The sequence below is a fragment of the Pongo pygmaeus genome, chromosome 6, assembly GCF_028885625.2.
Source record: "Pongo pygmaeus isolate AG05252 chromosome 6, NHGRI_mPonPyg2-v2.0_pri, whole genome shotgun sequence".
NCBI lineage: Eukaryota > Metazoa > Chordata > Mammalia > Primates > Hominidae > Pongo > Pongo pygmaeus.
The window spans coordinates 106792955-106806400 of record NC_072379.2 but is presented as its reverse complement, the minus strand read 5'-3'; the positions used below and the strand labels follow the sequence as shown (position 1 = coordinate 106806400).

The 13446-nt window shown below is 40.6% G+C and overlaps 1 protein-coding gene across 32 annotated transcripts in view; it reads left to right on the top strand.

The window, feature by feature from the left end:
- The window catches only part of NRCAM (neuronal cell adhesion molecule), a 314317-nt gene that overhangs the window by 244350 nt on the left and 56521 nt on the right, over positions 1-13446 (top strand). For all 32 annotated transcript variants that reach the window (XM_054494285.2, XM_063667720.1, XM_054494267.2 and 29 more), the window contains 2 exons: positions 1927-2111; positions 3935-4066. In XM_054494285.2, coding sequence (XP_054350260.1) covers positions 1927-2111; positions 3935-4066 — 317 coding nt within the window. The remainder of the gene's footprint in view (positions 1-1926; positions 2112-3934; positions 4067-13446) is intronic.

Sequence of the window (13446 nt, the reverse complement as noted above, 5' to 3'; positions counted from 1 at the left end):
TTTCCAGGCAGTAGGTGAGCAGGGCTTGAGAACTTGCCCCAGACTATCCACTTCCCAGCTGTAAAAGAAAAGGGCTTAGTTCTTCCCCAGCCTATGGAGTCTGCACACTGGATTCACGCCCTCTCCCGAGTTCTGGCCAGGAGGTTTCTCGCCTGGTTCAAATTGTTATAAAGTTCAGCTGGAGACTTCCTTCTCCCTGTGGCATTTTCCCCACACCTCTGGCTGCCCTCCTGAAGGATCTCTGTGGTGCCAGGCAGGAATGGCCTGCTTGGGGACTCAGCGAGCTCCCAGGGCCTTTCCTGCTGCTTCCTCTACCCCTGTATTTCACTCAGCTCTCTAAATTGACTTAGCTCCAGGTAAAGTCAGAAACTTCTCCCACAAACCAAACCTTCAGTTTTTCACTTCTGCAGTTTGGGCACTCACAGTATTTAGGATATCTCCTGGGTCCTGCAGGAGCAGTCCAATTCCTTCAGAGAGTCTGTGAGTCCTTTCAGCAGGTTTGTTCTTGCAGTCATTCTGGAGCTAAAATTCACAATGCGAGCCTCCACATGCTGCTCTGTCCGTCCGCATTAGAGCTGCAATCTAGTTCAGCCTCCCATCTGCCATGATGATCCCTTCTGGGCTGAGCTGTTCTTATTCAGAGTCACTTGCATTTCTATTGACAAATATTGTTATCTTCCTGAGGGCCTGGACCATACTTTCTTCATCATCTTCCCAACACATAGCTCAGTGCTTGGTGTATAGTTCAGTGCTTAGGAAATTTTTGTGTTGAATGGATTTTTATTTTACCTTCATGAAAACTTTCTAAAGTCATTAGTTCAAGTCAAGCATTATTATCCCTATTAAGGCAACTAAGGAAACTAAGCCTCAAAAAGATCAGAAATCCAGGGACAGGGTTGGAATTCTAAAGATCTTCTAACTCCAAGCCTATATTCTGACTTTTCATCTGTCTCCATATTCCATGACAATAAAAAACACAGTTGGGACCAGGCGTGGTGGCTCACACCTGTAATCCCAGCACTTTGAGAGGCTGAGGCAGATGGATCACGAGATCAGGAGATCGAGACCATACTGACTAAAACAATGAAACCCCGTCTCTACTAAAAATACAAAAAATTAGCTCGGTGTGGTGGCAGGCACCTGTAGTCCCAGCTACTTGGGAGGCTGAGGCAGGAGAATGGCGTGAACCTGGGAGGCGGAGCTTGCAGTGAGCTGAGATCATGCCACTGCACTCCAGCCTGGGTGACAGAGCAAGACTCCATCTCAAAAAAAAAAAAAAAAAAAAATCAGTTGGGTGACAAATGGTATGAGTAATACCTAAGTTTGATCTATTCTTAATTAGTGTAATAATATTTTTAAATGTCACTAATAATGAAACTAAGGAAAAAAAGCTCTTTCCCTAATTACTTAGTTAACATCATCAGATAGACTGCTGTAAAATAGGAAAGTTCTTCCATTTGATACGGAAATGTATACAAAGGTTTATGGTCATAGATATGTTTATGAGTTTTTCTCTGTATGTTTTTAATTCCAGCTGATGAAAAATTATAATTCAGTATCATTAATATAATGGTAATTCTTTTGATTAACATAGTAGCTTCATGTAAAAATTTCCAAGAGTTCCTCATTAGTCACAACGTTGAAAAAAATAATTAGGCCCCATCAGTAAAGCAACTCATGCTGGCATTCATACTGTATCACTGACATCAAAGTTTGTGGTGTGCCATCAATTAGTATAATTCTGATTATGTGAAAATGTAAAACTGTGAGCATTATTTATAAAAGTGTGGTACTAATTAAAATATCTATTTATTTCTTATGATTTTTTAATAAAGATTTGTTACAAAGTTGCATGAAAATTCATCCTCAAAAGTAGTCATAGGTGGATTTCTTTTTTGTAACATCATTATTTATTTATCCTATCAGGCCTACCCCAATTATTTACTGGGCAAAAGAAGATGGAATGCTACCCAAAAACAGGACAGTTTATAAGAACTTTGAGAAAACCTTGCAGATCATTCATGTTTCAGAAGCAGACTCTGGAAATTACCAATGTGTAGCAAAAAACGCATTAGGAGCCATCCACCATACCATTTCTGTTAGAGTTAAAGGTATATTGTTTAAAATCCATTCTTCTTGCCTTCATGAGAGACCCTGAAACTTTAATTAAATGTGGTTTTCATTATATTTTTAATAATGATAAATGTAAATTTATGTCAACATTCATGGTACCTTGACTCTCTTCTCATTGCTATTTGTAGTGCATCTAAATCAGGTTAAAAATTTACTTGTTCAAATCTTCCTCATGGAAGAATCCCAGTTAATGAATATAGGAAGAATGAAGGAAATAGAAAAGTCAATATTAGAATCCCACAGTAATAACTACAGCAGGCAAGATCAAACAATGATCTTGTTTTTAGCATCTAATTTTATTTTTATTTATCTTGTATTTAGATCTAATTTAGATCTAATTTTAGCATTAAAATTAGTGGGTGAAACTTTAAGGAGAAACAGGATATTTGCATAGCTTCAAAGTGTTTCTATCCCGCAGAAATTAATTACTGGGGAAGTTTTAGCGTGTCCACAAATACTTTATTACTCCTTTCTTTAGAAGATGGAGCTTACTTTCCCTCTTCTTGAGTGTATGCTGGACACTAATGAACAGAGTATGGAATCCAGGGAAATAGTAACTTTGGAGTAGAGAAACCTGGCAGACACTGTCTTAAGTGATGAATGTTAACATCAACAATAATAAGTCATGTTTGATATCATATATTCCCTCATATGGTACAAGTAGAAGGGTTCATTACCTTTGGGATATTCTCAAAAGCCCAAAACCTCAGGGTAATCGTGAGAAAACATCAGACAAACCTAAGCTGTAAGACAGTCTATGAAATAACTGACCAGACTCTTCAGAAGTGTCAAGGTCACAAAAGACAAGGAAAGACCAAGAAATTGTCAGATTGGAGACTATGACAAGTAAATGCAAAAGACGTTACAAGTAAATACGGTGTCTAGGACAGGATCCTGGGACAGAAACAAGACATTAATGCAAAAACGGAAATCCTAACAGAATGTATAGTTTAGTTAAGTACCAATGTTAACTTTTCGTTAGGTAACTAGACCATGGTCACATAAGATGTTAACATTAGAGGAAGCCGAGGGAAGGAGGTATGAAAACACTCTGTAATACCTTTGCAATTTTTCAAAAATGATGTTTTTAAGTTGCTTCCTAATTATATAATTGTATATATTCTACAGGGCTCAGAATTTATTTTATTTATTTATTATTTTGAGTTGGAGTATCGCTCTGTTGCCCAGGCTGGAGTGTAATAGCGCTATCTTGGCTCACTGCAACCTCCGCCTCCCAGGTTCAAGCAATTCTCCTGCCTCTGCCTCCCAAGTAGATGGGATTACAGGTGCCCACCACCACACCTGGCTAATTTTTTTTTTGTATTTTTAATAGCGACAGGGTTTTACCGTGTTGGCCAGGCTGGTTTCCAACTCCTGACCTCAAGTGATCCAGCCACCTTGGCTTCCCAAAGTGTTGGGATTACAGGCATGAGCCACCGTGCCTGGTCCAGAATTTAAATTTGTGTTTCTTAGCCCTACCTGTACCTGTAATTGTCTCTGTATGCTTAGTTAAATCTGTCATGTCTTTGATGTCTGATTAATTTTAATGTAAAATGAGAAAATGAAATTTGTATCAAACAGGGCTAGAAATAATACATACATGTCAGTGAGTCTCTTTAAACATTCTTTTGAAAATCTTAAATGTTCTTTGAAGCATTGTTTATAAATCTATTCGCTCAAAAAAAATTAGACTAATTTAGTGTGAAGTACTTGCTTGTATTATTAAAATAGTTCAATCTGTTCTTTTGCTAAAATGCTTATTTGATTCAGATTTTTGGTCTTTTTTCTTCCTCCTATAAAGCGGCTCCATACTGGATCACAGCCCCTCAAAATCTTGTGCTGTCCCCAGGAGAGGATGGGACCTTGATCTGCAGAGCTAATGGCAACCCCAAACCCAGAATTAGCTGGTTAACAAATGGAGTCCCAATAGAAAGTAAGTTGCCTTGACTGGTTCTAATTGCAGTATATTTTCAGAGCATATATACATCCCAACAGTGAATAAATGGTGATAAAATATAACTCAGGTTAAGGAAGGAAGCCACATGTATGTTAAACACAGGCACTAAATTACCTTTGCGTTTTATTACCATTAGATATTTATTATGAATGTGAATAGTTTATGCTGTTAACATAATGGTATGTGACGACTGGTACTTGGCAATATTTCGTCTGTTTTTTACATGGATAATGGGAAGAATGACAGGGTCAGAAATAAATATCACTTAAAAGTTTAGATGATCTTCTTTGTGCAAAACATCAAGTGATTTGTGGAAATGTCACAGGCGCTAGAGGAGATAAGTGGGGAGACTCGGCATAGAGCCAACGGATATGACAAACATAAGAAACCCAGCTGTCTTAATTTAAAGAGTTTTCAGTTATAAGTATAGCAAGTATAGCCCAGGTGTTCCCACTGTCTTCCAAGGTCACCGTCCCGTTTGATACCCAAAGAAGAACACATCCTCTGACCCTGATAATATGCAGGATGCTTTACCTTTGACTAGTGCTCCCTCCCTGAGAGCTGCTGATATTATCCTTGAGCAGCACCTGGGCAGCCTGTTGCCCCATTCAGCAGCCTCCTTGCTCCACCGCTCCACTCCTTGCACTTCATTAGCCAATTTCTCCAAGCTACCACTATGCTGCCCAGCGTGTGGCTTCAGTCCCTCCCATTAATCTGCTAAATCATAGCAAAGGCCAGCTTTACAAAACTTGGCTAAAGGCTTGGGGAGAGTCAAGGGAATTATAGCAAAGAAAAAATCTTTAAATTGATGTTGCACCTCACTGCTCCTTAATTCCTAAGCCATGGCCATGAACAGAGAACCCACTAGACTCTCCTCTTCCTCCACCCCACCCACCACCAGCTACTGCCAAGAGGAGCATCTTTCAACATTTTTTCCTTCTTGGAGTTCAGACCTCCTCTTAGACACCAAGACAGAGAAAGTCAGTTTCAGCATCAAACCCAGCCTTAGGTTCACTCTCCCAGTCAATAACATGATTACCTGCAAAGATATTCTTTACTCACAATAAAGATAGCCCTCAGGCTTATGATACAGGACAGATTGGCTTTGACTGCCTCCAAGTCAGAATCCAATATTGGTTCTACATTTACATAACCAAAAGGTCTGCCGAATTGACTTTCCCAAAGTAACACACACACTTCCCCTAAGATGGTTCCAAAAAACTGCTGGCAGATTTAAAGTGGCACAAGTCCCTGTTTCTTACCATCAAGGTCTGACAACTGCAGGGTGAATGAGTCATCGCAGCCTGCTCCATGAATATTTTTTGGAAGTTCACTTGTGTCTCATAGTGCAGTAGCTGTCAGATACTTTGAAACAGGCAGCCTGTGTTCACTGTAAAAGGAAGTGTATTCCTGGGAGAAAACAGATGCTAGAGGCCAGCAAATAGGGTTTGGGTATTTCCATTCCCAATTTTAACCAGGATCAGTATCCAGAGAAATGGCAGAGAGTACTTTGTAGTTGTGTTTCAGGAAGCTCTTGCTACTCTCAGGGGAATATGAGTGAAAACTGAGAGGCAAAAGTAGAAGAAAGCCCAGAACTAAAAAAGTTTTATGGTGGCCAGGCATGGTGGCTCATGTGAGCCTGTAATCCCAGCACTTTCAGAGGCTAAGGTGGGCAGATTTCTTGAGTACAGGAGTTAGAGACCAGCCTGGGCAACATGGCAAAATCCTGTTTCTACAAAAAATAAAAAACAAATTAGCTGGTACAATGTATGATTTTCTCAGGAATGCATACAAAATGACAATAAATGATGATACATGCTTGATACTTTTGCACCATGTTTTGCAGCTCAGAGTTTTTGTGTTTATTTATGCAAGGTTAAAAGTGCCCCTGAGATCTAGACTCAGTGAAACTGACAAGTGGAAGGAACCATCCATCTAACTGTTCAGCAGGGAAAACAGGGGGGCCGGGGGGATAAACCCTCAAGCTTGGCAGCCAGAGTGCAATCCTATGCAAGGAAAATTGAGATGTGGGTGGATGACATAAGCAAGGGAGGATTAAATAATGAGGCTGATTTTTCTTCTTGATTTGCTCAGCTTGCTGTCCTTCCAAACCAGCTGTCTTAGTCCATTCCTGCTGCTATAACAAAATGCCTTAGACTGGGTAATTTATAAACAATAGAAATGTATTGCTCACAGTTCTGGAGGCTGGAAAGTCCAAGATCAAAGCACCAGCAGATTTGGTGTCTGGTGATGGCCTGTTCCTCACAGATGCTGCTATGTGTCCTCACATGGTAGAAGGAGCATACGGGCTCCCTCAAGACCTTTAGAATAGCACCAGTCCCATTCACGAGGGGGAAACCCTCATTTCCTAATCATCTCCCAGAGACCCCACTTCTTAACCTTGGAGTTAGGTTTCAACATGAATTTTGGAGGGACACAAATATTCAGACCATAGTACCAGAGTATGCAGTGCCTCTGAGGGAAACTTGTAAATTGAGTCATCTTAACAGCTTTGAAAATACACTCATAACATAATAACACTCCCCTTTTAAATTACATTTTTGTGGGGAGGATCAACTGTAAAAGGCCTGCTTTGGGGGTACAGAGTAGTAATACCAGGAAGACAAGTTAGGTCCTCTTGTAACCCTAAATTGTCTGATTAGGTAGAGAAGAGTTAGGACTAAATATCTCAAATCAGATCAGCTCATTTCTTCCATCCCAAAAGTCTTCTTTAAGGCACCATGAGACAGAAAAAAGGAGGCTGAGAAGACAAGGCTGGAATTCCATAGCTCCTATAGATCCAGGGTCACTCGCCCTCTGGTGTGCCTCAGACCAGTCAGTCTGGTGGACCTGCAGGGAGAGGAATACCACACGGTGTGGCAGCAAAGCAAGGAGCCCGGCATCACCAGGCCGCTCCCTGGTGCTGGTAGCAGGCGCTTCATGTTTATACCAAGGTATTGTGAAGCTTCCCTGGAAGGGGTCTTTCTTGACATCTAGTGGCCAAGCTGAAAGTGGATTACCATTTGGACATCTCTTAACTAAAAGGTGATGAGCCAGCGGGGCCCCTGCACAGCTTTCTGCACGATGACACTGCAAAGGTACAGCTGTTCCCTGCCCCTGGCCTTCTGCAGCTGGCCCGTCTGCAGCTTCTGCTGAGTGGCCACATGGGTGGATGCTAAGTCTTCAACAGCTAAGTTCAAAGTGAACCCTGCATGCCCCCACTGTGTGTTGTTCTCCCCTGATCCAAAATAATGAGAGAATGAGGGGGGTGCGGAAACTATCCAAAAAATTAATAGACATTTAAGGAGCCTTGTGCTGCTCTCTTTTTCATCCCCTTCTTGGTAATTGCCCCATGAATTTAGAGGCCCCTGAAGGGAATTGCCTTTGAGAGTTAGGGACCATCCTGGAAACGGGGCACCAGTGCTTGTTTCCCATCTGGAGTTTGCTGACTTGTGCTCCCCACAGATACATCTAGCAGTGCTGGGACAGAGGGGAAGGATGGCAGGGAGATGCAGAGAGGTGAAGGTAGGAACTGAGGGCACAGTCTGCTACAGTGTGTGACAGGGCTGAATTAGCACAGTGAAGACTCCTTGCTTTCATCACGGGGTCCTAGCATAGGCCCCAGAAGTGAGCTGGGAGCACAAACTGGCTTGCTGACAGCACTTTCTACCCAAGAGACTGCAGAAATTGCAGGTGGACCAGCTGCTGCGGGTGAGGGGCAGGAAACAGCAGTGCCTCTGAAGTACTGTTGTCAAGGGCTGTGCAGTGTCCCCTCCAGGTGCCTGAAGTTTGTCTCCTGTGCCACACAACAAAGATAAAGTCAGGGGACTATACTGCCAGGTACACAGCCTCCCCACTCCTGACTTGCAGGCGAGCACCTAAGGACACTGACTGTCTCCTTTCGCCTCTGCAGGTTCTGGCTGCTGAGTGCACATAAATACCGTAAAAGGAGAAGCTGGTTCAGGGAGGGGAGTGGTAAGAAGGATTCTTTTAGCAAAATGAGATGTTATTGATCTGTGACTGTGCATTTCAGACCTGAAAGCTGTTGTTTTAAAAAACTGGAAAAATTAACTCCAAAAGCGTCTGTGTCTGGGCTTTTATTTCAGTGTCTTCTAAAGCTTTGCCCTTCCCCCCTTCCCAGGACTGGCCAGATTACTTAAAGCTTTCCTTGAAGCAAAAATCACAGGCTGTATTAAATAAATGTGGAATTTTCCCAAAACCACCTAAAATAGTTTTAAAACAATCTACAAAAGTCAGAAAAAAGAACACAGCTGCAGAGAACTAGTGCTGAAAGAGAGTTTTGATTTTATTGTGTAATGGGAGGGTGTGAAAATAGAACCCAGGACCAGAAAGAAAATGAACTTGCTATTGGCAGGATGGGGCAAAACATTTCCCTGCTCTCCCCTAGGAGGTTGCTTTTCAGGACTTCAGTTCCTTTTTCCTCCTCTTGGTCTTCCCCACTGGAGAGCCTGTGCCATCCCGGTGGTGGTGCCCAAGGCTGTGGCCACTGTGATTCCTATCTCTGCAGGAGAGTCTAACACTTGCAGATCCTTGATAGTTTCCAACGTGCGTTGTATTAGGTCTGTCAGACTCTTCTGCATGAAACGTGGATAAGATCACACCATTATTGTGTTAAAAGGCCCCTGTCCTCTCAGGGATGAGGAGGGAAAAGAACTAAGAGAATGAGAATGGGCAGAAGACCTCTTCCTGACACAATGACATATTTTTCTCACAATGAAAGATGTTGAAAGCCAGTAATGTAAGATAAGCACGAGGAGAATGTAGGACTGGTCCAGGATGTTCCTGGGATTTCATCAAGGCGTCCTCCCTTCTTCCGTTTCACAAAACTAAGGGGCTCAGCGGCATCCTCTTGTAGGAATGGAATAAGTAAATGAACAGGGAAATTTAACTCTTCTCCCAGAAATGTGTTCTACATTATGCCCAAGTGTTCACGTTCCAGGAAATGTTTACAAAGTTGACTGAGAAAACCTGAGCAGTAACCTCATTTAAACAAAGTGCATGCTGCCATTTGTAGTCTCTCATCTCCAAAAAGCATAAAATACTATGTGATTAACCTGTTTCACAAAGTTCTTTTTAAAATGAAATTATGCAGTAAATGTAAAAACATTTTAAAGATTGATCGTATTCTGTTCATGTAAGGTGGCATGATTATTATTATTCTCATTATCTATATGTTGAAAGCGTTTATAGTTTTACCTACTAACATCAGGAGAGTTGGGTTACAAGTATTTTCTGAAGGCCATCACCCCAGCTCTGGACCTTACCTTTGGGGCTTTAAGTTATTTGTAGTGATCCTGTGCTTTTAAATTTCTTTCTCAAGTGTTTATTGACAGCAAATGAAGTTGGTTATTCCCAGAATTAATGATTATTCCTCTGGATAATTTGGATTTGCATGCTAGAGAGTTACTGTACCCACTAACCAGCCCATCCAAAGGCTCCAAATGTCTCTACATTAGTGATTTTACTCTGTGTCCAGCTACCAGCCGAGCCTCCATATGTCACCATGACAGTTCCTGGGTTTGTTTGCATTTTTTCAACAAGTACTTAAGGAAAACTCCCATGGAGAGAGGTCTGCTTACTCATTATTATTACCTAAAGGGTTTATTTTGTTCCTAAATACCTTGCCAAAAATAAATATTTGAAGACTGCTGTATTTAGCATATATAAGGCAGATACAGTCAGATGCCTTTCAGGTAAAAAATATCTTCCAAAAGAGTTGATAGCAAAGAAAAGTGCAACTGAGAGCAACAGAAAAGCTTCCTGACATGGTTTGTGACTCATGAGTCTCCACTTGGGGAAAATTGTCCTACTGACATTGTTGAGCTTTGCCCTCCAAGTTCATGGTCGTGTAACATTATTATTATTATTGTGGTAAAAACACATAACAAAATTTACCATCTTAACCATTTTAAGTGTACAGTTCAGTAGTGTTAAGCATATTCACATTATTGTGCAACAGATCTTCAGAACTAGAGCCCTTTATCCATTAAATATTGCGTGGTGGTGTAACTTTTAAAAACTCAATACATTTAAGGAATTTGAGGAACTCTTATGTAGTCTGCCACCCATCCAGAGAGATTCGGCCCAGAGCTCTGCCTGGGACTCATCACAGTCTAAAATACACAGCCACTCCACTCCACTGCCTGGAACATCCACAGAGATGCGGTCAGGGTGAGCACATGGTGGGCACCGAGAGTGCCCTGAAGTGTCCCAGCACTGAGAGCCCAAGTGCTGGGTCCAGAAGTGCTAAGAACCTTTTTCTTTTTTTTTTTTTTTTAACCGACCTTAAAAATTTAGTTTGTTTCTCTACTTTATTCTTGTATTATTTTTTATTTCCATAGATTTTTGGGGAACAGGTGGCATTTGGTTACATGAATAGGTTCTGAGATTTTGGTGCACCCGCCACCCGAGCAGTGTACACAGTGTACCCAATGTATAGTCTTTTATGCCTCGCTGCCCCACACACTTTCCTTTGAGACCCCAAAGTTCAATATGTCATTCTTATGCCTTTGTGTCCTCGTAGCTTAGCTCCCGCTTATGAGTGAGAACATATAATGTTTGGTTTTCCATTCCTGAGTTACTTCACTTAGTATAATGATCTCCAGTTCCATCTAGGTTGCTGTGAATGCCATTATTTCATTTCTTTGTATGGCTGAGTAGTATTTCATTGTGTGTGTGTGTGTGTGTGTGTGTGTGTGTATATATATATATATATAAAAAACACAATTTCTTTATCCACTCATTGATTGATGGCATTTGGGCTGGTTCCATATTTTTGCAATTGCGAATTGTGCTGCTATCAACATGTGTGTGCAAGTATCTTTTTTGTATAATGACCAGAAGTGCTAAGAATCGCTGACAGAGAACAAGTCTCCAGAAATGCTGCTTTGTGTTCCAGCACCCCTTGTTGAGGCGGTAGGTGAGCATCACTGAGATTGTGTGAGTCAGAAAGGCCCCAGTCATACAAGACTTGAGATCTGGGACACATGGGCCGCCCTAAGTTACACTGCGTTTTCAGGGTCCATGGCCGCCCTAAGGTATACTGTGTTTTCAGGGTCCATGCCTGCCCTAAGGTACACTGTGTTTTCAGGATCCATGGCTGCCTGCCACAGCTACAGTTCACTTTCTAGGCCAGTGTGTCATATCCATCCTCTGCTGTGTTTTATCAACGAATCTATATACCCTGTTGAAGGAATTATGACTTGTATTTTTCTTTGGTTTGGAAGAACATGTTCCTTAAGGCAATTTTGAAATGATTAGAGTCATAAATAGGAGATGTAAGCTAAGAAGTCAATTCAAAGTATCTCGACACCCCCACATCACTAGTTGAACAACCTGGAGTATCTAAGATGATTTCATAAATGAGTTACTGATGGTGATCAGAGTGTTGAACAACTGCTTTTTTGTTACATTTTTCCTTGGGAATGAAGACATTAATCAGTCCATGAGGAGTAACTTGTAAGTTAGAGTTTTAATAATCCTTGGATGCTAAAAACTTTTTCTGAACTTAAATGTATGGCGAATTTTTAAAGTATTCTAGTCTAAAACATCTAAAAGACTTTTAGGCTATAAATGTGATACAGTATGTGGTAGACAGAATAATCCCTCCTTCTACCCCACCCCGCCATGATGTCTACATCCCAATCCCTGGAATCTATGAATATGTCACCTTACATGGCAAAAGGGAGTTTGCACATGTGATTAAGGTTAAGGGCTTTGAGATGGGGAGGTTATCCTGGACTATCTAATTTGGGTCCAATTTAATTACATGAGCCCCCAAAAGCAGAGTGCCTTTTCCGGCTTTGGTTAGAAAGAAAGGTGACTATGGAAGAATGATCAGAGAGATGCAACATCGACAGCTTTGAAAATGGAGGAAGAGGACCATGGGCCAAGGAATGTGGACAGCCTCCAGAGGCTGGAAAAGGCAAGGACATGGATCTTCCCCTAGAACCTTCGGAAAGCAATGCAGCCCTGCTCATGCATTGGTTTTAGAGCAGTATGACCCATGTCAGACTTCTAACCTACAGAACTGTATGATAGTAAATTTGTGTTGTTTTAAGCCACTACATTTGTGGTAAGTTGTTACAGCAACCGTGAAAACTATTAGAGAATGGGGGAGCAAAATACTTCGAGTTTGGGTCATAAAACAAGGATGTACTATGGTTTGGTTGATTTTTATTACAGTGGGTTAATAAACCACAGGTGAAACAAATTTTTTTTATTTTTAAAGTAATAAAAGAGTCTAAATACAGTGATGAGTGTGTCTTAGATGCACATCCTTTTCCTGTCACCAAGGAAAAAGAAATGGTGCTTAGAAAGAACATAAATTCTTCTTAATTGGTTCAAGTTGCAGGAGCAGTTTAAGAGAAAAGGTGCTGTTATTTAGTTTTGATTTTGATCATTGTGCTGAGACAGAGATCTAAATCCTTCTTAGTGTACTTCTAAAGCAATATAAGCTCAAAGCCTAAAGTGTATCATTCACAGAAAGGAATTCATCTCCAATCTCACAGAAGTTCCAAATTGCTGGGCATGCCCGGGACTAAATCCTCACATACTATGTTACCCAGCCAGTTCTATTCCTCCACTTCGGTAAGGATCAAGCCTGTTCCTAATGTTTAAGGACTTGAGAGATTTAGCTGAAAACATTGTCTTCAAGAAGAATTTACACAATTTATTTATACTTCAGCTTCAAGAATATCCACAGTAGAAAATTAAATATTTTCACATTTGGTTATTAGCCCCGTAGTGTTTATGTATTTGTTGATTTGTTTATGTCAAAAAGAGGCTCCTAAAAGGAACAGGTTTGAACAAGCTGGAGTGTTTCTATATTTTTTACTAGCTTTTGCTATTTCCTCTTGATCGTTAACTTTTTTTCTTCTAAATAACCACAATCTCTTGAACACAGCAATGTTTTCCTAAATTTGTAATGCAATTTTCACCTAAACTTGTAAGAGTTTTTTTTCTGCATCTCTCAAAATAATACTTGGTGTTCAGCATGGCACATGTATACATATGTAACAAACTTGCACATTGTGCACATGTACCCTAAAACTTAAAGTATAATAAAAAAAAAAGATACAAGGGGCAAGTGAATGGAAAGGTCTTTAAAAAAATGAAAATAAAAATAAATAATACTTGGTGTTACAGAATCAATCGACTTAAGACTAAATGAATATTGAGCACATACCCTTGCTAATATATAACTCAATTCTGAGAAGGAAAATGTTCTGGTTTCTGCCTAAATTCTATTCTTATTCTTACTGCATATACTTAGATCAGTCTTTATTTATGTCCTACTGACTTTACAAGCTTAATATACATCTTTTAAGCAAATA